The sequence below is a fragment of the Drosophila suzukii genome, chromosome 2R (genome assembly GCF_043229965.1).
Source record: "Drosophila suzukii chromosome 2R, CBGP_Dsuzu_IsoJpt1.0, whole genome shotgun sequence".
Taxonomy (NCBI): Eukaryota; Metazoa; Arthropoda; class Insecta; order Diptera; family Drosophilidae; genus Drosophila; species Drosophila suzukii.
This window is the reverse complement of record NC_092081.1, coordinates 22,305,778-22,329,825: the sequence shown is the minus strand read 5'-3', so window position 1 is coordinate 22,329,825 and position 24,048 is coordinate 22,305,778. Positions and strand designations below refer to the sequence as shown.

The following is a 24,048-nucleotide window of genomic DNA, read 5'->3' as shown; positions in this document are numbered from 1 at the left end:
ATAAAATCGAGAACCCAATTGAAGCTCCCACATAATCGGTATCCATCCATCCATCCATCCATCTATCTATCTATCCACCCGGCTATGTGTCCGTGTATCCGTATCTTGAGCGCTACACTCGATTACCCCGCTCGACGATCTAATCACTTTGAGTGATGGCCTCGGTGCATTGAGACTCCGATTCCGTCTAGGTCTCCGTCTACCGATATCCGTATCTTTGGCTGCTTTCGTATCCGTATCTGTATCTGTCTGCATACGAGCGTCCCCTGCCAGACGAACTATCTATCGCCGTTGCGTGTTCTGTTTGCATTTTACAAATGTCAACAAAGGCAAATGCACTTTGAGGTTCTATTAGTGGTCAGGTGAGGGTTGATAAGCGCGGTGGAGCGCTGCATTTGATGGACAGCCAGCAAGTGCGATAAGTGGAACCCCCTCCTCATGCGACTAAAGTAAATCAACACTATAATAAAAAATTTAAAAATAGTTATTAGGGTTAATTAAATGTTAGATATACCTGAAGTGCGGGAAATAAATCTATATATACTTCATTACAAATGCTTACTATTTTAAATAATCGTTGAATTCTTACAGACCACTTTTAATTGTGTACCAGTGTAAGACTGGTGGTGGGTGGTTTTAATTCTATTATACACACATATTTTGGTTCCGATCCCCCTTCTTAGCTAAGTAATCCATCATAAAATTAGTTTTGGCTGCCACGAATGCAACGAGCATTAGATTTTTAACCAAGATTAAGATAAAGTTAAGCCAAGCGGTGAAAGAGTGCTACATTTGTGATATCAAAATAATAGGAATATGTGTAGGTATACGTAGTAGGTGGTGGGCTGTATAAATATTAATTTAGGGAATTACCTGTAGGGTTATGCGCTGGGTAGCCAATGCCAACTGAGGCGATGGACAGACGGTGGAGAAGGGTGGATGTGAATGGATTGGCTGGCTGATGTGGGTCAGACACGCTATTCAAAGGCAGTTCCACTAAAAATCTTAGAGCAACAAGTAGGGGATTTTTGGGGAACATTTCAGGAATAAATGAAATATGTAAGAATTTTAATAAGGAAATATAAAATTCTTTGGAATTTGTAAATCCAAATGAGTTATATTTGTAGTATTTCATCTGAACTATGTATATTGACTTTAATGAAACTTTCAAAAGTTACTCTCTCTCACACAGAAACCTTGACCCACACAATGAGTAAACCTAAAGTTGACCTCACTAACCCCGACCCCATTTCCGACATTTATCCAACCTCAATTTCATAGACATTCGGATATGTCCCTAAAGTATCCCCTCCCCTTTTCAATTGAAAAATACCCCTGAGAGAGACGGCAATACCGACTTCATGTTGCTCCATGCATAATAATAATTCGGTAAGGGCCAAAGCCCAAAGTCAATCTAATGAAAATCAAATAAAATAACTTAGGGCTTTTGGGAGGAAAGCCGAAGGTCTAACGAGTATTTTCCATATTTTACAACTTCCCATGAAGAGGAAATAACAAAGGAACTTTATTAGGGAGGAAAACCCGGGGAACTGAGCACTCAACTTGGCAGGCCCGGCTAATTTCGAACTTAATTTAGGTGACTCTGTCAGTCGTTCCTCTGGCCAATTCCCCACTTTGGGCCATAAGCAATCGGCAAATCGTATTATTGGCATTATGACCGACCAGCCAACCGACCCCGCCCCCTAAGCAATTTCAACATCCGCCTACGACATTTTGATGGAGGCGCCTAAAACTCGGCAAATGCCGCCTGCAGGAAGTATTAAAGCTCAAATCGACAACAACGACTAAACTTGGGGGTCATAAACGGCCAGTGGATCGCCAATTGTCATTGGTCACGTGCGGGTTAAGGGCGGGGAACTCCACTTTGTTGCTGGGTTGTTATTTGAAAATATAGAAATAAAAAGAGCCAAGACAAAAGCAAAAAAGCGAAAAAATCAAAGAAACATTTTACGACAATTGCTGTTGCTTTTGCTGCCGCGGATGTTGCTGCTGTGCATGTTGCTGCTGTACAAATTGCTGCTGTTGCTGATGGCGTCGTTTGAGTCATTGGCAATTTGTCGTCAGCAATTGTTTGCTGGGTTGTCGTTCAGGTGTTGTTTCTCTCCCTTTTCTGGGTGGGAATCCACTCACAGACAACTGTTCCATTTATAGATAGCACTTTCCACCTACAAATCCCCTATTTGTAACCTTTTCTCCGGGATTGCAACGTAAACATATCTAATTTGATTTATTTCCTGCAGTATGGTCTTTGTATTTGTTATGATGCTCGTTGGCGCCTAGGAAAAAGCTTCAAAGATCCCATACTGAGTTCTCCAAAGGGCTTTCGCCTATCAATTTCCCAGAGCCCCCGCAGCGTTGGGCAATACAAACGATCTGAATAATCACCTCATCGACGGGAGCCAGAGATCGGGATCACTTGAGGCGATTGTCAAAATATTTTCACAGTTGCAGGCAGAACAAATAAATAAATAAATAACCGGGAACAACGAGATGTATGCGTTGGCCGGATTTAAATGGATGACTGATTGACTGGGTAATTGCCCGGGCACTTGGCACGGCCTTTGTTTGTTTCCATAAAAGTTCTAAATGAGCTTAGCGAATGGGGCTGTACGGATGGTTTTCCGCCGCGGGGATGCCATGGTGTGGGAAATCCAGTGCAGAGAATAAATGCATTTTCCCCAAATGGAAAATCGCTTTTATATTCAACGCGCTTTTTTCCTTTTCGTTTTGTGTTTCACAGCCCGGATTATTTTTTAAACTTCATTATTTGTTTTATGGGAGTGTGCATTAAATGGATTAAAGCTTATCCTAAAAAGGTTTCCTTTTTGTGGATTTGTTTTTTATAAATATTGTGTTTAAGAGGAAGGATTTTTTAGTTCTGATGAGTAGAAATTGATATCTGCACAGTATATTCCAACTAATGCAAAGTATTTCAATTAAATACAGAAAAATAATGTTTAATAAAAAACATATTAAATCATTTAAATCAAGGTAGAAGTAATTGGATACTGTTTTATTTATGTTTGCTTTAAGCTTTATTTTATTGAATGATTTAAAAAGTTATGTAAAAAAACTAAGTCTAAAATCCTTAAATTAACTTAAGTTGCTGAAGGTCGAAAAACCGAATGGGTGAATTTAGTGGATTTTATTAGAAGTGTAGATTTATTAAAACTCTTCTTGTTTTTTTTCACGACCATAAATTTTATTCCCTGACTTGAACTGTGAACTGATAGGCAATATGGGAAAAGGGTAATTCCCTCGAGAACATCGAAAACTTGGATATTTTATGATCCGTTTCCGAGAACACCAAACAGAGAAACATTGAATATGACACATAATTCCATATTCCACGAACCTGAATGAAACTCTGGGGCTCCCCGCTCAGTTGGTAGATTGAGGGCTGAGGAAACCAGAATTAGTTCTGCGGCATTACGATCTCCATCAGCTGGAAATGTATCTTTTTTCTGTTCTTCCGAGGAGAAAAGAGGAGGAAGAGCCAACAACTTGGCCCTATCATGTTGACGCCCACTTAAAGTGGCACAATTATGAGGCGACAACATCGGACGCGGAACACACAACATCTTGAGGCGGTCCGACGCCTCAATTCGTAGCGATCCGCTTAATTATAGAATACATGATGCGGGAAATTTGTTGCACGCACCATTAGCGACCAAATGTCCGACAGTCAGCCAACAGATCCAGCTGAATTTGTCAAAATATTGCCGCCAATAAAAATAGAAAATCAGAGGGCAAAAAACACTGAAATGCACTTCTGTCACTCTGGGCGATCGTTCAATCAATATCAGTGCGAGTGACAATAAATCTTTTCAGAGGCCCCCCACAAAATGATCCAATTTCCGCTGGGCCTCGAAAATCGGACAAAGATCGAGGGGAATTGCAAAAGTTCAGAGTCATTTCGTTCCTAATGTGTGTGAACATTTGTTGCACTGGCACTGCAAATAGCAATTGAACTCTTCTGTATCTCATTTCGGCCCTAATCACTTTGATCTGCTGACCCAAATACAAATCCATTCCGAGCCATAACAAATTGCATTTGGCCCCAATGAATTATATCATTCATCCGATTACCAATTGCTTCAATTTTATTTTATTTTCGTGGCGCCTCGCCTCTTGACTCCTCATCGATATCATACCCCTTCCCGACCCACTTGGCCCCTAATTTATTTGAGTGTGTTTATGCATATCGGTAGAGGATTTCGATTGCCTAATGTTAATGGCAAATGTTACTTATGGCGCTCGGAAATCCGGAAATGCCAACGAAATCAAGCAGAGAGATGGGAATTGCTTTTTCGGATGTTCTGGGTTGGGAAATTCTTTCAATCTAGACGGGCACTCAGTTGTAGAATTTATTAATTACAAATCGGAAATAGCCTGTATCACTGCACTATACCTAAAATCATTCTATTTTCAAACTATTTCCCTTTTTAATTCCATTATTTTGTAAACAGACAGGGGGATGAGGGGGACCTCATTGCCCATATGCCAATATCAAATATTCCCATTCTCATACTCCTATTTAATCGTTATAAAATGCCCATTAATCGAGTAGAAACGCATTAAAATAATTGAATTTCAGTTCGACAAACAGGAAGAGCCAGCCGAATTGGCAGTGGGAGGTACATAGCTAATCTAGATAAATATTGATTAATATTTGGGATGGCATTCAGCGTTCGACGGCGGTTCCCTTGGGGGGCTAGCCCAACAATGTTCGGGGATCTGGCAGAGGGTTCCACATATAGGCACGTACATACGAACGACACGCCCTCTATTGCTCGTCCGTTGTTTCTGTTGGTGTTGCAATTCAAAATATGGAAAATATAATTTGTATAATTACATTGCCTTTTGATAATACCAAATACATACCAATAAGCAACAACAACGATAAACGTGGGCGCAATTGGAGTCTAAGATGTTCGCGGGGGGCCCTAGACCAACACCCTGAAATGGTGAGGAGACAAATAGATGGGATTGTATCTTAACAATTAGAAAATTGTTTTAAAATATTACTAATTAAACTACACAAAACAAATATGGAGTTTTTTAAAGATATATATAATAAAAAGGTACTAAATGTCATCACTTTACAGTATTCAAAAATACTTTTTCTTATAAAATTTATTGTAAATAAGGTTCTTTATGTTAACTAATACGATTAGGTGAGCTCGGTAATACCTATCTATATAATATTTGAAAATTCTACTTTGAGAGTTATTTAATTTTAATAATATTTACCCATTTTTAAAGCTATGAATTGTAGTAAATATTTGTATTACAAGTTTAATGAGGTATGTCCGTGTCACGAGTCCATCTCCAAAGGGCGACGACTAATTGAAGACCGCTCCGCCCCCTGTTTTTCCCCCTTTTACCCCCCTGGGCGGCGGCACGCACAGCGCGGTGCCATCGCGTAGAAATAGATGTCGCCGTTGGCCGAACCTCACCCAAATCGACCTGGAACCCGACCACTCGGAACTGGTGAAACGTGGCTGTGGAGGCGCCACTCGCTGCGCCGATGATGTCTCCATGTCGGAATCCGCACAATGGAAATGAACGCTTGGCGCTTGAACCCTTTCAGCGAATGGGCTTTATCATCAAAGGGAAATCAAGCTGTCAGTCAATTTATAGTTGTATAGTAGTATCGCAGATACAAAGAACAGGGAGCGATGTGGCGATAGGGCCAGGTCAGAGTTCGCATATTTCAATTAAGGGAAACCACACAGGCGGTTTCGATAACAGACGAACTTCCGAATTGAACACACTACAGTTGCTAGGGCAGTGTATAAATCTGCATCAAACTGATATTATTTTCTATTTTCAGGACCTCTGTCTGAAATCCTGACTGCCGTGGGCTCGGAGGTGGCGCTACCTTGCGATCTGATGCCTGGATCAGGGATCTCCGATAAGGCGCAGCTGGTCATCTGGTATCGCCAGGGAAATGTCAAGCCCATCTACACGTAAGTACACACAAATCTAGAATAAGGTCTTATAAAAATATTATAGAAGTCTCTCAATTTTCAACTCACTTGAAACTTGGAAGCTAAATAAAATTGAATTTTGCTTAAATCCAACTCGAGATTATTATCCCTTGTCATTTAACTTATCCCAGGATTTGATCCAAAATTGAACCTCTCCACATCCTTTTCCTATTTTTTCACGTTCCTATTTCCTTACAAAGTCTCTACCAAATCTTTCTAAAGCCTTCTTCCTCTCATCACCCAACTTTACAGCCTCATCCACTTTAGGGACTTATATTCCCCTGATATATATTAAAACCTCGCCACTTCTCACTCTCCTGAGATTGTTTCACAGTAACTCCCCGCTAAAGTGTCAGCTAAATGAATTCCACTTAATGATTTTACCAGGGGGTAAACCCTAGGTTGAGCTCATACTTTTTGGAATTAGCCAAGGACCCGAGGCGAATTTGGTTTCGATACCGTTGGGAATGGCAGCCAATTATAAAGAAACTCCCGGTGTTAAATGGGCGTGGGGCGGGGGCGTGGCACCCACAAATCCATGCAGAGGCTTCCGAAGTTGGCGCTAGCTCATTATAAATTCTATTAACGTGGGGCATTTATGTTGAATTTGACGATATAAACATTACTTACACAGAACAACCTACGTGATGAGAAGGGGCCCAAGTTATGTGGGTGGGGTTAAGGTAAGAAATCCCACCCCCTCTATACGGCGTTACTAGCACTCGGAAAAATCCTACCCATAATAGAAAACAATTCTTATTTTCATAATTTTAAATTGATTTTTTTATAATATAAGCAATGTATTAATATATTTCCGCTTCTTATTCTGAAATAAATGTAATATGTAATATCTATATTTGAGCCTTAGAAAGTATAAGTTTCTAAATACCTAAATATCCATAGAATTAAGAAATTTCTTTTGATGATTTTACATATAATCCGTTATCTAGTTACAATATAAAATATTAAATACGCATATTTTATCTTTCTAAAAAGTATATATACTTCTAATACCTTTTAATTGCCATTCCTTTTTCTGAGTGTCAAACTCGGAACGTTAGCAATTTTTAACAAGCTCATAAGAAAAGGAAAAAGCATTTTGTGAGGCAGTGTGCCAGGAAATGTCGCTAGTAAAGGCAAGGAGGTGGTTCTGGCAGATGGGCAATATATATATAGCCATATAGACTGACTGATTGGCAGCAGCAATTCTGCTCAAAAATCGCTTGTTGGCAACTCACTTTATACTTCTTTTTCTTTTGCGATTTCCCAGGAAAAGCCAAGATGGAAAGTTCTGGGAGGGGGTGGGGAGGGGGAGCGGGAGCCTGCCAGGTGAAGTCGAGTGGAGTCCCAAGTAGACAGATGCGCAATAGACCAGAAATTGAATTTTATTTCATTTTCCATTAAATTCGTTCGTCTGTTCTCGGGGCACACAAATCGATGATGTCAAGTCAAAGTGTCAAAGTTCTCTGCCGGGGAATGTGCACTCCTGTGGTCTTCGGTACAGTGTGCCCTCGATTGCAATTACCAGGGGAGGGGCAGCAATTTTTACGACCGCATAAAGTTGAGGTTTATGCAGATATATCTGCTCAAGCTCTTCTGCATTCAGTTCTCGCCCGCATTTCTTTATTGTTTTCCATCAATTTTAATTTGCCTTTCCCACACTTCATAAATTTTCGTGTTCGTTGTTTTCATGTTCTGGCTGGCTGGAAACTTCAATATGGCCAAATGGCTGGCAAAGGTCGAGAGATTAATTGCATGAGAAATTTGTTTTCCAATTGCCATGGATAACCCATGGATAACCTCCCATCCCCGTGTCACTCCATTTCGGCTCTCACTCACTTCTACATAATTTAATTATGTTTAAAATCCATTAACAAATATCCCATCCATCTTGTGCCACTTACTCCTGTTCTTTTGGGTTGGGTTTTCTGGCATTCGAGTGCATTTCCCCAATGATAAATCATCTAAAGTGCAGAATGGGGCCTATGGTATATTTGTAAAGTGGGATAATCCGGGAAAAGTCGATAATTGCAGTTAAGCTTTTCTCAGCTTAATTGATTTAATGAAATCGTATTTCATAAAATTCTTTTTTTGTTTTAACTGGAATCACTTTAAAGAACCCCCTTTGAAGCCAAAGTATTCCCTTTAAAATCTATATTTCTTTTTTTAAAAACCCTCACAGATTTTTCTCCAGAACTCACAGCTGAAAATAAAAAAAGAAAACGTTAAATTCTTCCATGTGCTTTTTATCGCCCGAATACTTCAGGCGAAACTTAAATGCTTGTGGGCTCTTTAAAGCTACTTAAAAAGTGCCACAAAAAACAAAAAGAAGAGTCCACAAAAAACATTTAATTCATTTGGAAAACAAAGTGATATAAAAATTCAAGGAATTACGAAAATACAAAAATAAAATGGTAATCCGCTTAAGCCAAAAGGGAAATACAACAGGCGCTAAATTGATCAATTAATTAATTGAAGTGAACTATAAAATGGAAATGGAAAACACGATTTTGTGGGCTGACTGGGCGTGTCACTTTGAGGGCGTTGTAGGGCATTAACATAAATAGCAAAAATGTGTTTCTGGTTTTTGCATGGCCCCCTCCTCCTGGTGGCCCCCCACAAAAAGGTCAAACGAAATGCTGAAAAAAGAACAAAATGAAAAATCAAATTAAAAGACTGAAACCAATTTAAATGCGACCATTTAAACATGCTAAAAAATGTGGAGATAAAAAAGCAAAGCGAAAAGCGAGTGGAAATCAAAAGTTCTGTAAATGCATTTTACGATCCCCGATTTCAAAGTGGGGCCTTTGGGCTGACATTTAATGTGGCACTTTGTCAAAATGCATTGGACAAAGCCATAAAACAAAAGCGTTTGCCCATAACAATAAAAACAAAGTTCTCTTTCGGCCATTCATGCACTCCATCTATTTCTGTCCCTCTCCCCGGTTTACATGGTCTATGTAGCTGAAAATAGTTTGACCCAAGGGAAAGCTAATTAAGTATTCCGCTTTTAGTGGATTCCCTGGATTTGACACACATTTCAGTAGCCGATGTTGTCTCAATTGTTTGGACAATAAAATCAATGAACCAGGTTAACACAATTTGGCTTATCGAGCCTGGTAATTGAAGGTGTGTGTGGGTATTGGTGGAACGTGTCAAAAGGGTTTTTCAGGGGGAATTCAGTTTTATGTGACATAAATTACTGGGAGGAGGGTAAAGGGTAGATTTATGACTAGGCTATGCTATTTTAGGGGATGAAAACAAGTTGAAATTCTATTTAAATGACTGTTATTTTGTAGATAATCATGAAACGACTTGTTAATTTTATTTTAATAACTTTTATTTTATAGATACTATTATTTTAGACAATATTACTCAATCAAATTAATTATACATATTCTTTATATTTGTAACATTATTATTCTCATTACAGCTTTGATGCTAGAGGTCGTCCCTTAGAACTGGGCATTCCTTGGGCTGATGAAAGCGTCTTCAACAAGAAGGCTCACTTTCACCATAATACCGATCCCCCAGTCCTGCGAATCAAGAACATCCAAACCTCAGATGCCGGACTCTACAAGTGCCGTGTGGATTTCCACAAATCACCAACCCGTAATTGGCGTATTAATGTGACAGTGCTAGGTGGGTTTTATTATATTTCCTTTTTCTAGGAGAAGCATATTTCTGACTTATTCTTGTCTTACCCCCAGTTCCACCCACTCAACTGACCATCCTGGACCACCATGGTGCCGAGATTCGGGACCAAACGGCAGGACCTTATCTGGAGGGCGACAGCATCGACTTGACGTGCCTCTCCAGCGGCGGAGTTCCTCCTCCGCGGGTCTCCTGGTGGCGGGAACACGCCCTGATGGACGACTCCTTCCAGGTGCTGCCCGATGGCTCCGTTCGGAATGTCCTGCGCATCAAGAACATCCAGCGGAAGGATCTCCTAACGGTAAGTCATCCAGTTCTTTGGAGGGGGGATTGGAGTGTTTGCTCCAAATATCGTAAGCCTTATTTACGACTCCAGCACAATGCACCTTCTGGCACAATGCTATAGCCCCACTTTTGTGTCCTCCACCAGTGTTGCCATTCGAATGCCACAAACAGCTTTGGAAATAAATGACAACAGCTATAAATATTTTGTGTAAGCAAGGGCATTATTCTTATAAACAGAACATAGTGCTTAATTCATAAGCCTTTAAAAATGGCTTTTATAGTAAAAGTCATATATCTTACGGTACCTGATTAAATGTTAAATGATTTATACTTTTGAAGTAGTTTTTTCACAATTTCCTATGACTTCCATTTGTGATTAAATCCATTACATTTTGATAACAAATAAATGATCTTTTATAAAAAATTGTAAAATGTTTAAAAGTCTTAAGTAGCAATGCATATGATGAGCTTACAGCTTTTCTAAGTAAAAATCCAACTTTTGTCTTATTATGAAAAAATTTAGTTTAATTAAAATAACAGCTTATAAATCTGAAACAGGAAATAAACTCCTTATGTTTTGGGGACTCCAAAATCTGTCTATAAAATAGCCAGCTCCTCAGTTCTGGCTCTCACCCCTTGGCGGCCAGTTGGCCATTTATTTCGGCCGGTCACAATGGCCGTGGGCCTCCGTTAATGATAGCGCTCCGTGTGGCAAGCGGCCGGCACACAATGGCTAATAGAAATCAAATGCATCTGACTGCATTGGGAATTGTTCCCTGGGTGGTTTCTGCGGCTTACCCATGAGAAACCCCTCCCTTAGGATAACTCCATCTCCCCAGCAGAATCCCCTCATATGCTCTTTTCCCAAACCACTGAGGTTTCCCCGTTCGGTTGATTCTAAGCCGGATTTTTCTTTGGTCCGTGTAATGAACATTATTGTTGGACAGCACTAATCCCGCCATTCAGATCTCGGTTTCCGCTCGACCAGCTTCCAGTCCAACGGCAAATTGTGAGTCGGTCAGGTCTTTTGTATTTGGATGAATGGCTTGCGTGGAATCACTTGAGTGTTGTTCATGTAATACCAAAAGTTATTAGCTTAGACTAAAGGGATGAATTAAAGCGGCTATTTCAAGGAGTGCTTTGGTCAATAGCGCTGAAAATAAATAAAGATTTTATAAGAAAAAGTAAATTCAAGTTCTGTACCAGATTGATTTCAGTCGCAGAGGCAAAAAATATTTATTTAAGCCATTAGCAAACAGAATGCTATAAACTTGTTCACACAGAACAATTTTAAAAATGTAAAATATTTAATGATTTGATTAACCGAGGCTTTCAATGAGAATTTTACTTATCGATATGCAGCATATATTGACCACGAATATCGGCAAATAAAAAAAATAATATATATCTTAACAGTTAATAAAGCTGATAATGCTTTGCTGTAGGTAACTGCCCGGATTAAATATCGAACACCAAGTTAAAGCGCTTGTGGCTATGAATTGTGGGCATTGTTCGCGCTTCTGCCAATCGATTTAAATTAAATGGCTCAAACCGTTCGAGCTCATAATAAACACCTCGCAGTATCGATGACACTTCCCAATCCAGAGAGCTCCCTGGAGACCCCCTACCTGCCCCAATAACAGACCCAAGTATCTCCACACAACGTTAGGTTCTCTTGTGTAACCGAATAGAAATTTATGACCTAATTTCCAATCGAAACGAGACTTGCGGTGCGGCGAACCCAAAAGTTATGCAAATATTTTTATGGCCAGACATCGTTACAGTTTTCGTTGGCCCAATAAAATGTCCGAAATGTGTATGGTCCCGAGAAGTATCGCATTACGAAGCGCAGGGGAATTTACGATATTGATACTTGCATTCGCCAACCTTTTGAACTCTTTGTCGTGGGTCTGAGTCTCTGACTCCGACAGAAAGCATTATTGATTAGTCTTTATGGGCAGCTTTTTCCGATATTACTAGTATTGCTGCGTGTTTGATACACGTTTCCCGCAATTAAAATTAAATGTTCAGCAGGGTGATTTATCATCGATACCTGCCCCCACATTTTATTGTTCCTATTATTAGTAAAAGGGAATTAATGTAATGAGCATAAATCATGGGTTTCATTATTGTTCCCTCTTTCTACCTCAATTCCAGATGTACACTTGCCAGGCGACCAATGGCCATGTGGTTCCGGCGCTGACCAAGAAGGTTATCCTCGACATAAATCGTAAGTACCTTTTATAAAATATGCTCGAATATTAGAATATTAGCTACACTTTGGTATAATTTGTGCGGCTAACCAACGCACAGTTCAAGGTCGGCTCTTAGGATTCAACGGATGGCTGTGGCTTATTGTTTCTGTTTTAGTTGGTGGGCGTGACATTTTCATGGAAATTAATGTAATTAAAGTTTTGTCATTTCGCCACAAGGACGAACGACCGACCACTGGCATATTCATCCACATCCATGCATTTATGGTTATGCGGGTGGTTTCTGGTCCGGGGTTCAGTTCGCTATGCTAATCGCGTTGGGGTCCCTCGAGTGGGGCGGGCCATCCAGTGATGGGCATAATAAAATGTGTCATAAATAATGAACATTTCCATAAAGGTTGGTTATAGATGAGCAGGAAATTAAGCGGGGTCCTTGCAAGCGAAATTGACGCGATGTCCTTGTGTGGTAATAACTGAATTTCGCCATGTTAATCAGGCTTTATAGCAAATTGTGAATTAAACAGGCGACTATATTAGATTATTCAATGGGTTATCATATTTCATTTAAGAGGCTTCTTTAAATATTTTAAGTTAATAAAACGGGGAAAAAGCTGAACAGTATTTTAGATAGATTATAATGGGCTATAATATTTAATTTAACATATTTTTAGCAGCTATTCCTGACCAATGAACATTTAATCGAATAGTAATTTTCGTGTCAGCGATATTAAAGTTATTTTATTAAATGCGTGGATAAAATCAGTGATTTATGGGGTTAGAAAACATTTTATGACTAAATCGTTTATTAACAAATTACAGAAATAGAAAACAATTAGAGAAGATATAAATCTAATTGAGTTATTGCCATTCTTCTCGACAGTTCCCCCGCTTAGTTTGCTTTTGCAAGGACTAAATCACGCCGTAATCGCTGGAACCCGAACCCATGTAACCTGCACGGCGATTGGAGCTCGACCTCCGCCGGAAATTATTTGGTCAAAGGCGGGTCAGATTGTGCGAGGTGCCACGGCATCGGTAAGTTTTGGCTAACTAAGATTACAAACAGGGCATATAACTTATGATATAACACTTCGAACAGACCTCCTCCGATGGTAACACAACCATATCGGAACTAATGCTGATACCCGTTCCCGAGGACAATGAAAGACAGGTGGTCTGCTCCGTATCGCTAAATGCGGGTATTACTTCCCAGCAACTGCATGAGGGTCATACCACCATAATGACCACTCTGGGGAATGGACACACGGGACTGTATCTCAAGGATTCCAGGGTGCTAAATGTGACACGTAAGTTGGCCTTGGGTAACTATATGAATTACATAAATATTAAATGACAAATGTTATGCAGATGCACCTATTGTAAACCTTAATCTGGGAGCCCCCCTAGATCCGGATAATCTACTCAAAGGCACCGATGTCTATTTGGAGTGCGATGTGAAGGCGAATCCCTCGATTACCCGTGTGGAATGGTATCACAGTGTGAGTAGACCAAAGAATCTTAATCTATTTTTATTGTTACAGCAAAGCTCTGGAATTTCTATTAGTTTATAAACCAATCAACACCCCACAATAACCACTAATTGAATATTATTTGCTATCCCTTCCTCCCTTTTCAGGACAAACAACTTCACTCATCCCGCGGCATCATCATCTCGAACCAGACCCTCGTCCTCCAGGGCATTTCCAAGTCCTCGCATGGCCAGTACTTTTGCAGGGCCAGCAATCTGCAGGGCAGTGTGTCCAGCAACGAGGTCTACTTGGACGTGAAGTGTAAGTGTTGCCTCTTGACCCCACAAGCACCCACTTAACTTCAGCACTTCAACTTTGCACAGATAAAAACATATTATAAAAATTAAAAAAGCTAGGAATATTAAAAAACTTTACGTTAAACTTTAAAAAATATTTTGTATTTATTTATTAAACAAATTAATTTCATTAAACAGCAATAAGCCCGATGAGTGCATAATGAGTTCTAGAATCAATCATATATATAATACATATTATTAATCCTGAATAACCCTTAATTTTCCCCTGTGCATCGCCTCCCTTCCAGATCCCCCCGTTTGCAAGTCGGAGTCGACTGTTATACGTGCCGCCCTGAAGCAGACAATCAACATCACCTGCGAGGTGGACGCCAATCCCCTCGATAATCTAAATTACAAGTGGCACTTCAACAACTCGCTGGAGAGCCTCATCGAGCTGCCCCAGCTGCAGTCGGGCGTGGGACTGGGTCCGGTGATGCTGGCCTCCGGATCGGATCTGGGCGGATACTATCAGCGGAGCAAGCGGAAGCACTCGCACGGACTGCAGCAGCGCCTGCTCCACGGAAGACACGGGCGCATGGCGGCCGTGAGGTTCGAGGACGAGGACGGGGACGACGGCTACGGGGAGTTCGAGGAGTACGGCGAGGAGGCCGGCCAGCCCTTCACCCAGATGGTCTACTCCAACATGGTGCACAAGAACCACGTGGAGGGCTCCAAGCAGCAGCAGCGGAAGCAGCTGTCCCCCCAGCAGATGCCATCCGGCGGTTCGTCCGGAGACAGCCACCACGGCTCCTCCTCCTCCTCCTCCAGCGGAGTCCTCCAGCTGGCGGAGCGCAAGCGACTGGCCGCCCTGCACAAGCAGCACCACCGGGGAGGCGTGGCCACGCCCCCGACCACCACCGCCGCCCCTCCGCTGAACAACGTGTACAGTTACCACGTGGAGAGCTACGAGAGCTTCGGCGCCATTTCCTGCGTGGCCAGCAGTCCAATGGGCCACAGTGCGCCCTGTTGGTACCACATCCAGCCGGCAGGTGAGTGTGCAGGACTGTCCGAAGTCGGGGGCTGAGATAAAGAATTCCGGGCTGCCAGGAAATCAGATAGAACGGGTGGCCTTTGATACCCTTTCAAGGGGTTCTTGAAACTTGGGGAGATGGTGTGCTTATAACTCGAGTCTAGAGGTTCTTGCCAAACGAACTCCAAAAGTTTTTGTTGCAAAACTCACCAAGGCATAATCAAAGATAAATAGGTTATTAATGATATGGTGCATAATATTTCTAGAAGAGGTATAGAAGCTTATTTAAAATTTAAAAGTTGGTTTATTATGACTACCTTTTGGGGGCTTGGACATTTTTTGCTCCCTTTGATTTGATGCTTTTTTGTGTGCTAAAAGGTATTTAAAAACTAAGAAATTAAAGACCTTCCTTTTTTGTTCTTGAAAAGCCTGAATGGTCTTAAAGATTCCTAAAAAAAATAGCTCATACGACACGTATGCCAGTTAGAATTTAGTCCAAAAAATCAGTCTCCCATTTCAAACTTGTCAATTTTTTAAATGCGTTGGAATAACTATTAATATAGGAAAGAGCAAAAAATAGATGATTAATTATAAACAACGCCACCTATATTAAAATAAACTTTTGATCAAAGTCAACAGATCGTATGAGTGATAATATTTGAAGCAGTGACGCAGACCCTTAAACGCATTTTCCTCCAAAGATGTATTTTGGCATGCCAAAAGAGAACTACCCCTATACAACCTTCATTGATAAAATACAAATTGATTTAACAAGTTTGTTTTACGCAAAACTAAATCCATTTGAATGATAAAAAGCTAGTCAATTAAAGGGGGCTCACAGCAAAGTCTGAGGAGCTCTCCCTATCGAAGGGTATGCGAAAAAATGTAATTAATTTCAGATCGAGGCGACGGGCAAGTGCAAGAGCAACAGAAACAGCAACAGCAACAGCCAAGGCAAACATGTTTACCCGATTCGGCTGCTGGTTGTCGGTTGTTGCAAGTTGGATACTGGCTGTTGGCTGGTCAGTAGATAATTGTGGCAGGCAGCACGTACGGATGGCGACCGGCGAGTGAATCTCTGAACGTTATTTACATTTCGCCGGACGTCGGGTGAAGTTGCCCCCCGGCAGGCGGCAGTTCAACGCGTTGCCGGGGGCGGAGATCCTGGCCATCGCATCCACTTGTCCGTCCGGCAATCGCCCGGTTTTGTCCCTGACAGCAATAAAAGCCATGTTTACCAACGCCATCTGCATGTTTGCCTTCCCGATGCTGCCACACTGCCACTGTTGCAACTACTGCAATCTGTGTGCGGCCCGATAATCTGATAATCAAATGCAATAAATTGCCAGGGTACATCATTTATTTATAAAAGCCCCGCTGGCCATGGCCCAAAAACATGCTGCGATTTTGGTGCGTGGCCACAGGAAAACAGCTTGAAAGGCCATCAGCGAGAGTGTCCTGGTTATGGGAAGCCATCCGCAGGGATTTGGCTTGCGGTGGAAGGGATATACTTCGGGGATTTGTCAGTTGAAGAGTAACTAGACACGAAAAATAAAAAATGTTCAAAATAAAATACAGGCCTCTTTCAGTTAACATGACCCTTAAACTAACCCTTAAAAGTACTTCTCTTTGAGAAAATGACTTAATTCTTATTTCTATAACGGTCCAGATGATGTAACCATATTCATTGAGTCTTTTCCAAGTTTCATAAAAAAAGTATTCCAAGACGATTCGAATTGGAAAATATTTTATAAAAGTCCTAGTTTAAAATATTAAAATACTATTTCAGTAGATCTCTCACCAAGATAATAATAACTATTATGATTTTTGTATATTTTCTTCATTAGATCTTCCCGAACCGGTGAAGAACTGCACGGCCTTCAATGCCACGGCCAATTCTCTGCAGATCCAGTGCATTCCGGGATACGATGGTGGCATTCCCCAGCACTTCCACGCCCAGATATACGACGAACTGAACCGCCAGGTGCTGTACAATGCCTCGTATAAATATGCGGAGTTTACAGTGAAGCGTCTGCCCAGCGACTCCGTGTTCGTCATCCGGATAACGGCGGTGAATGCCCAGGGTCCCAGCAAGGTGGCATATCGTCTGCGAGGACGCACGCTTTCGGCGCCTTTACTGCGGACAGGTGAGTTTGCCAGGGGTCAGGGAATCAGAGATGCCGACTTAGCCATTTGTGAGACATTTTTGAGGGATTATACAAATTCAAACTAAATTATTAGCTAAAATTATTTATCGAAAAATGTTTTTTATGACTCAAAATATTTTCATACAAATGTATAGAAATATATGTACATTCTACTTTTGAACTCTTCAAGAAACCTTTTTTATGTTTAGTTCTTTATAGGTTTTTGTTCGATATTTATATTTCTTAAATACTTTAAGTTTTTAAACTGTTTAAGAAACCTTTCTAAATTTTTTCAAAAAGTCCACAACTAGTCATTTTTTATAGCCCATTTAATTTAATTTATACGAATATACATTTAAATGATTCGTTTTATCTAAATTGCTTTTAAAAATTTATAGAAATCACACAAAGCCCACAAAGAATGTGTGCATTTTATTTGCCACTCTGACCATTTTGTTTGACCCCATTTGATATGTTTTGTCTCTGTGGAACGAGGGCAACACTCTCGCGAATGGGTTCATTGTGCGCGCTTTGTCATTCAATTTTCACCAATTTTTCCCGCATCTGCTTCCATTTTCCGCGCTTTCCACAGCCTCATCGACGGCGGTGCTGGTGCAGCTGACACCCCTGCTGGGCGCCCTGGTGGGCGTGATTGCCACACTCATCCTGGTGGCCATTTGCGTGGTGATCGTTATCAAGTTCCGGAGCAAGCGGGGCGGCAGGCGGCACGGGAACGGGCCGGACGCCACCACCACGGAGGCGGACAAGGGCAGTGCCGAGCCGCTGTCCCGCAACATGGGCAGCCACTCCAGCCTCGAGGACAAGAACCCGGATGTGGTGCCCCAGGAGGCCAACAGCGAGGACGAGTTCCACCAGGAGGAGAAGGCCTTCGACCGGCTCAACATGGAATCGCAGCGGATTTTGTACACCCCGCCGACGCGGATTAACACCGCCTCCCCGCCGCCTCCCTCGCTGTCGCCCACTTTCGGCAAACAGGTGAATATATATGTTTTCCCTCTCGATTTTACAAACGATTCCCAGGCCCAGAGATACCATTTCGCATATTGGGAATGGATTGTGCCGAAAGTCAAGGGAAGGGACAAAGGAGTGGAATGTTGCACACTTTTTGGCTGTGGATTCGAAAGAGACTCCAATCACAAAAGATTTAAAGTGGGGTTTTGGGGGCATGGCTATATGTGTACTATTAAAAAGCACTCAGATTTCTGCATATAACTTGAATAGCATTTATATGATATTTTGCAATAACTATTATAATAAGGTATCAAGAATGGAAATTAGAGTATTTTCTATAAACTAACCCATTTTTATAATGTCCTCAATCCTAGAAGCTTAGTTGATCTCAGAGTACTTTATATTTTATTTATCCATCTATAAAATGTCATAAGTATGACCCCCTCTTGCATTATAAAATCGTTCCGCCTTAAAGTTTAATAGGTGTAATACTATTTCAAGGCTCACAAACCATCAATTTCTTCTTTCTCCTTGAACAAGGGTACTACAGGGTTCGATTTCGTTCTATCCCCTTCATTTTTGCCGCCAATTAGCCAGGAACCGTAAATAAATTACACAAATTAGTTTCGTTGTTTCCGCAGCAACAACAAGTTGCTGGCCCAGCAAAAGTTTTCCCCAGTGTCCACATCCAGTACCGCTTTGCTTAAATTTTTATCATTGTTTGGTTTCCTTTTTTTCGCCCTGTTTGGGGTTTTCGGTAGGGAGAAGGGCATCAAATTTTGATGAGCAAAATGCCAGTCGTCGACAGCAAAAGTTCAAAAATGTTTAGCTTTTGTTTAGCTTGGCTTTTTGTAAATTTCTGTTGGTCTGTCCCTTCGAGTCGAGAGTTCCTAACAAGCTCATTAGAAGTTCCTGGTGTTTGTGTGGGTCAGTTTGCCAACTTTTCGATTAGAAATTGTTTTTGTCAGCGTTCGTCATAAATGCTGGATCGAAAAGGTGGGGAAAGTCCTCGTCAAAGTTTGGGCTGGAATATTACGGAACACAAGAGCGAACTAATTATGAACTGAGCTGAAACCAAATTAGTTCACTATTGCAAATGGGAAATCCAATTACATTTGCTGTTTCTGATCACATTTGTATCAGGGCTAATTTCAATTATCCTTGGAATTATAATTTAAAAATATTTTGCCTATTAAATATTATAAATATATATGTAGGTATAAATAACATTTTAGAAATATATTAAACAAGAAGAAAAGATTTCTAAATCTATGTCATATTTGATTATAATGAACTTTAGCATCGTTATTTAATAAAATTCAAACCACTTTGTATTATAATTGATAAGGTATATAAATTACATTTTAGGATGTTCTTAAAAATCCTATATTTGTTATTTTAAATTTGTAATTAATGTATTCCTTATTTTCCCCCTCTACCTTGCAGTACGGTGAACTCTCGCTAACCACGAACCCCGCCTTCAGCCTGTACAACACGCCCCAGCGCGCCCCTGCCGTTCAGCGACCCGTTTACACCGCCCCACCGCCCCTTCTGTCCACGCGGACGCCCCCGAACATCTACACCCGCATCCCGGGGCGTGGCGGCGGAGGGGGTGGCGGCGGCGGAGCAACGGTCACGGCGGCGGGACCCGGGGGCGGCTACCACCTGCCGGCGTACGAGACCAGGACCTCGCCCACCTCCCCCTACGGCTCCACCACCACCTGCACCATGCCCCTGCTGGGCGGCCAGTCCAACGGATCGCTGCAGACCAACGGCAGTGGGCTGGGGGGCGTGGTGCTCGGGGGCGGGGGGGCGTGCAACACCCTGCCCCACCCGGGCAGCCTGCACGTGGGCGGCATCTCGGCGGCCTTGACCAGCTCGGTGACCAGCGGCAACATCACCATCGGGGCGGCCCAGTCGCTGCTCACCTCGCCGCGCAGCCAGACGGCCACCTACAGCACCACCCTGGGCATGGGGGGTGCCAATGGGTTAACCGGGGTACAGTCGCCACTCCTGATGAGCGGCGTGGGGAACTACGAGACGGTGAGCTCCTGAGAGTTAGCCAAAGAGGACATCAAGTGTCAGATCGTGTGCATCGGGGGCAGCAGTACGTGCACCACCACCACTCTGGGCGCCGAGCGCACCACCATCGTCTAAAAGTAATCAAGATACAACTGAATCCCAAAATCTGTATTATAGTAGTTAAGCTGCATTGAAAACTCGACAAGACTTCCACACAAAGAGCAGCGGGGCGACGGAGAACTAACCTACAGTAAACCATATAAATAGATATAGCCTATGTGTACTCTGGACTTAGCATTGTTTTCGAACCCGACTAAAGTGTAACTGAAAACCACAAAGGAAAGCATTTATTTGATTATCTACTGTATCTGTCTTTGTGCGCAAAAAAAAGAAAATGAAGTATAACAAGTGAACATTATGAGCTATGCTTGGGAAATTAACGAAACACTAGTTTAGACTTCAAACTAAGAGATTGCCGAACCGCAACTAGTTAAGCTATAGATGTGTATATATGTAACTCATTTAAGGATCAGGTCAGCTAATACTTAAACTAGTTTACGACTTAGCCACTTAATGTAGCCTAAACTAAATTGAACTTAGTTAGTCACATTGCGAATCTACGAAAAGACTATCCCCCTGATCATATATAAGTATGGTAAAATTACAGAATTTAATGGCATATCTCTATATCGACATAATACGTATAGCACAACACAGCAGCAGCAACCGACAGAGGAATCTGAAATAGGCGCAAACTATATATATTACGAGCGGTACGATACGATACGATACAATACGATATGGTGTGGAGCGAAATGGATTATACTGTATATGTATCTGTGCATCGAATCATATTTTGTTAGGTGTGGTATGAAATTTTATAAGCATCTGTTGTCGAGAACTTTATCAAATCTATATAATACGAATATATAAATGATCTGTATGTATCCACGATTAAGCCGCGCGCAGGAAAGACGTAAAACAAAACAAAACAAAAGTTCAATGTGCATCTTCGCCACCACCTGCCCAAAGAAAAGCCCGATTTTCCATTCAACGTAGTCGCTCTAAGGTCGAACTTAAAGTTTTTCCCGTTTAAAGATTCTTTCACACCCCTCCCACCATAAGAAACCAACATGAAAAGTGCTTCTTCAATGACAAAATCAAATTGAATTGTGACTCGAATTATAAATTGGAAAAACGAAAAACTTGAGAATGAAATTTAATTTTGGTTTACACTTAGCAGCTAAGAACTTTCGACTCTACAAACATAAACTTAGGCATATATATATTTTCTTAATTAACCCTTGATTTGTAAGCGAATTGAATATTTATTTTCCGTGCGAACAACATTACTTTTCGTTTAGTTCCCTTTAATGTAAAGCAAATGAAAACTTAATATGCAAATGAGCAAAAACAAGTGAAAATAAGTGAACAAAAAATAAAGAAGAAAATGTGTATAAAACTGGTCTGGTTTTTGTGTTGGTATCAACGAAGGGAGGGCTCAAAACTGGAAGCGGAAAATGGAAAATGCCTGCCCCAGGATGAAAAATCCCTGACCAAAACAAGTATCTCCAGTGGGGTTAACAAATATGTATTTTCGCTCGGACAGCTCGTTTTGCCTGATTTATTTGGAAATATTTTTCATAATTTGCGGCAGTGGGGGGCCAGGGAGTACGGACACCCGTAACAAGCCCATTTCACCACAGGACATGAGTCGTGTACGCATATTTGTCCTTTTGGCAGGACACGCAATACACTTTCGGAATTAATTAACGCAACCCCAGACGGAGCCAAAACCACTCAACCACCCAGAACCCAGAACCCAGAGCCCAGCACCCAGGAAACAAAGCAACGACATGTGTGAGTGGCTGTGGAGTTGGTGTGGATGGATATGAGGATATATAGATATATGGATGGATGGCAGGATGTGGGCGCTTGTTTGTGTGTCCACATCCTGCGGCGAAACTTGTCACAGACTAATTTCGTGTCTCAGCTCATAAATTGATATTAATGAGCCGCCAGCACCCCTTCCACGAATCATTTTTCGCGTTTGCCCGACGAGCATTTAACTTTCGGTTCGGTGGAATTCAGTTCGAGTGGGTTTTCGGTGCGGTTCGTTAGACTCCCTGACAGTTACAAAGTGGCAGTCAAGTAGATGCGTAATTCGAGCAGGACACCAATGTCCTGCGGCTCCTTCGACATTCAAATGAACATGTGTGGTGCTGTTTTCTTTTTTGGGGGCTCCCCAGAGAGAACCTGACACATTTCGTGTAGCAGCAAATTGAATGAATCATTCGTGTTTGCCACAGGAAAGCTCGATCGAAATTCCACAATGTGTAAATTTAATTAATAGCATTTTGGGTAATAACCGACATATGGAGATAGCCCCCATACCCATACTTAAACTAAACAAAATGTCGGACGATGACCCCGCCAACTGAAAGACATTGTCTTTAACCATACTAGTTTCAGCACTTTCACATGTATATTTATTTCAGGCCACTGACACGGCTTCGCTTGCATTAATATCATTGATTTCTCGGGACCCTATTGGTTCCGAGTCAGATAGAAGATTTGCACCCAGTTCCTTTGCTATGTCGCCTTCTTCCGATGACAGTGAGTCATCATCAGAACTTATAAATTCTTTTAACAGTGGTTTCTTGAACAAACTTTATCCAAATCCTGGATACCAGCTCTTTTGCGAAAGTGTTTTTGGCGGTACTTTTCCCGGAGTCCTGATCTCCGTCTTTCTTAGCATCCTGCTGATTTTTGCAGAATATGGTTCGACTGCTGTTTGAGAATGTCGACAAACAGGCCATCTGCCTCTGGAGATGTGCCATCAGGGCGGTTCCCTTGACTACCAATGACGCCCAGGATCGTCAACGAACCGACCATCTTTCGATTCGTTTGGGCCAATAAACGCCATGTTTTCGTCTGCTTGATGATGTTCTTAGTTTCGGTAGCGATGCCGATATGAAACTTGGATAGTGTGGTCGGGGAGGAGATAGTAAACTTGCTACCGTTTCAGTGGACAGAAAACTTCTCGTGGAGCCACTGGAGCTCACTACTGACATTCGGCATCTTACTAGCTTTGATAATCTTGGCGCCTAATGCTCCTCCACCAGACCCGAGGTCCGGATCTTCTTGCCCGTCATCTGCAGCCACTCGATGTACTGGAATGGAGAAATAATGTTAATTTATTTTGCTGCAAAGGATTATACAGATGTGTTCTTAAATGGGGTAATGTGTGGGGGACTCAACGGAAGAGGCTACTCCACCCATGCAAAAAAACTCCTTGAAAGAAGGATTGCATTCTATTTATGAACACTGAGATCAGAGAACCTCATTTGATCATATTCTCTTCTACTCCGGTATATAGCATTTTATAAAAATTGACAATTAGGAATACAATTTAACAAAAATCGGACTACAATATCATACAGCTGCTACAGGAAGAATCGGAAAATATATGTGCGATTTCTTGTAATATTTCTGTAATTATTTTTAAGTTTTCTGAAAATTGAAAAGCTGTGGTCCTGTAGGAATAACCTGCAAGGGTGAATAAACTTCGGCTTGCCGAAGTTTGCTACCTTTCTTGTTTCTCCATTTCAGTACATCGAATGGCTCCAGGTGACGGCCAAGATCATCAGTAGTGTGCTCCAGTGGCTCCATAAGATGTTTCCTGCCCAGTGAAGCCCAGTATCAAGAATACTATCTCCTCCGCGAACACTCTGTCTAAGTCCCATATCGACTTATCGAAACTACGAACATCATCAAACAGACGATGACATGGCGTTTATTGGCCCAAATAAACCGAAAGATGGTGGGTTCGTTGGCGTTCCTGGGCTACATTGTTAAGAAGCTGTGGAAAAACACCTTTAGCAAATGGAAAAGAGTTAAACAAGTGCTTTACCTTTCTACTTTCTTGGAAAAGAAATCAGAAAAAATG

General features: G+C 41.6%; 2 protein-coding genes across 2 annotated transcripts in view; both read left to right on the top strand.

Annotated features, from left to right (window-relative positions):
* Window positions 1–21,565, top strand: part of side-V (sidestep V) — a 47,079-nt gene extending 25,514 nt beyond the window's left edge. Inside the window, exons 3-14 of the mRNA XM_036813383.3 lie at window positions 5,858–5,993; window positions 9,448–9,656; window positions 9,725–9,969; window positions 12,111–12,183; window positions 13,047–13,198; window positions 13,263–13,470; window positions 13,532–13,662; window positions 13,800–13,953; window positions 14,237–14,977; window positions 16,806–17,105; window positions 17,698–18,101; window positions 19,524–21,565. Coding sequence (XP_036669278.2) covers window positions 5,858–5,993; window positions 9,448–9,656; window positions 9,725–9,969; window positions 12,111–12,183; window positions 13,047–13,198; window positions 13,263–13,470; window positions 13,532–13,662; window positions 13,800–13,953; window positions 14,237–14,977; window positions 16,806–17,105; window positions 17,698–18,101; window positions 19,524–20,132 — 3,362 coding nt within the window. The 3' untranslated portion in view covers window positions 20,133–21,565. The remainder of the gene's footprint in view (window positions 1–5,857; window positions 5,994–9,447; window positions 9,657–9,724; window positions 9,970–12,110; window positions 12,184–13,046; window positions 13,199–13,262; window positions 13,471–13,531; window positions 13,663–13,799; window positions 13,954–14,236; window positions 14,978–16,805; window positions 17,106–17,697; window positions 18,102–19,523) is intronic.
* Window positions 1–24,048, top strand: part of LOC108008935 (neuropeptide-like protein 31) — a 202,500-nt gene that overhangs the window by 63,832 nt on the left and 114,620 nt on the right. The gene's annotated exons all lie outside the window — the stretch shown is intronic.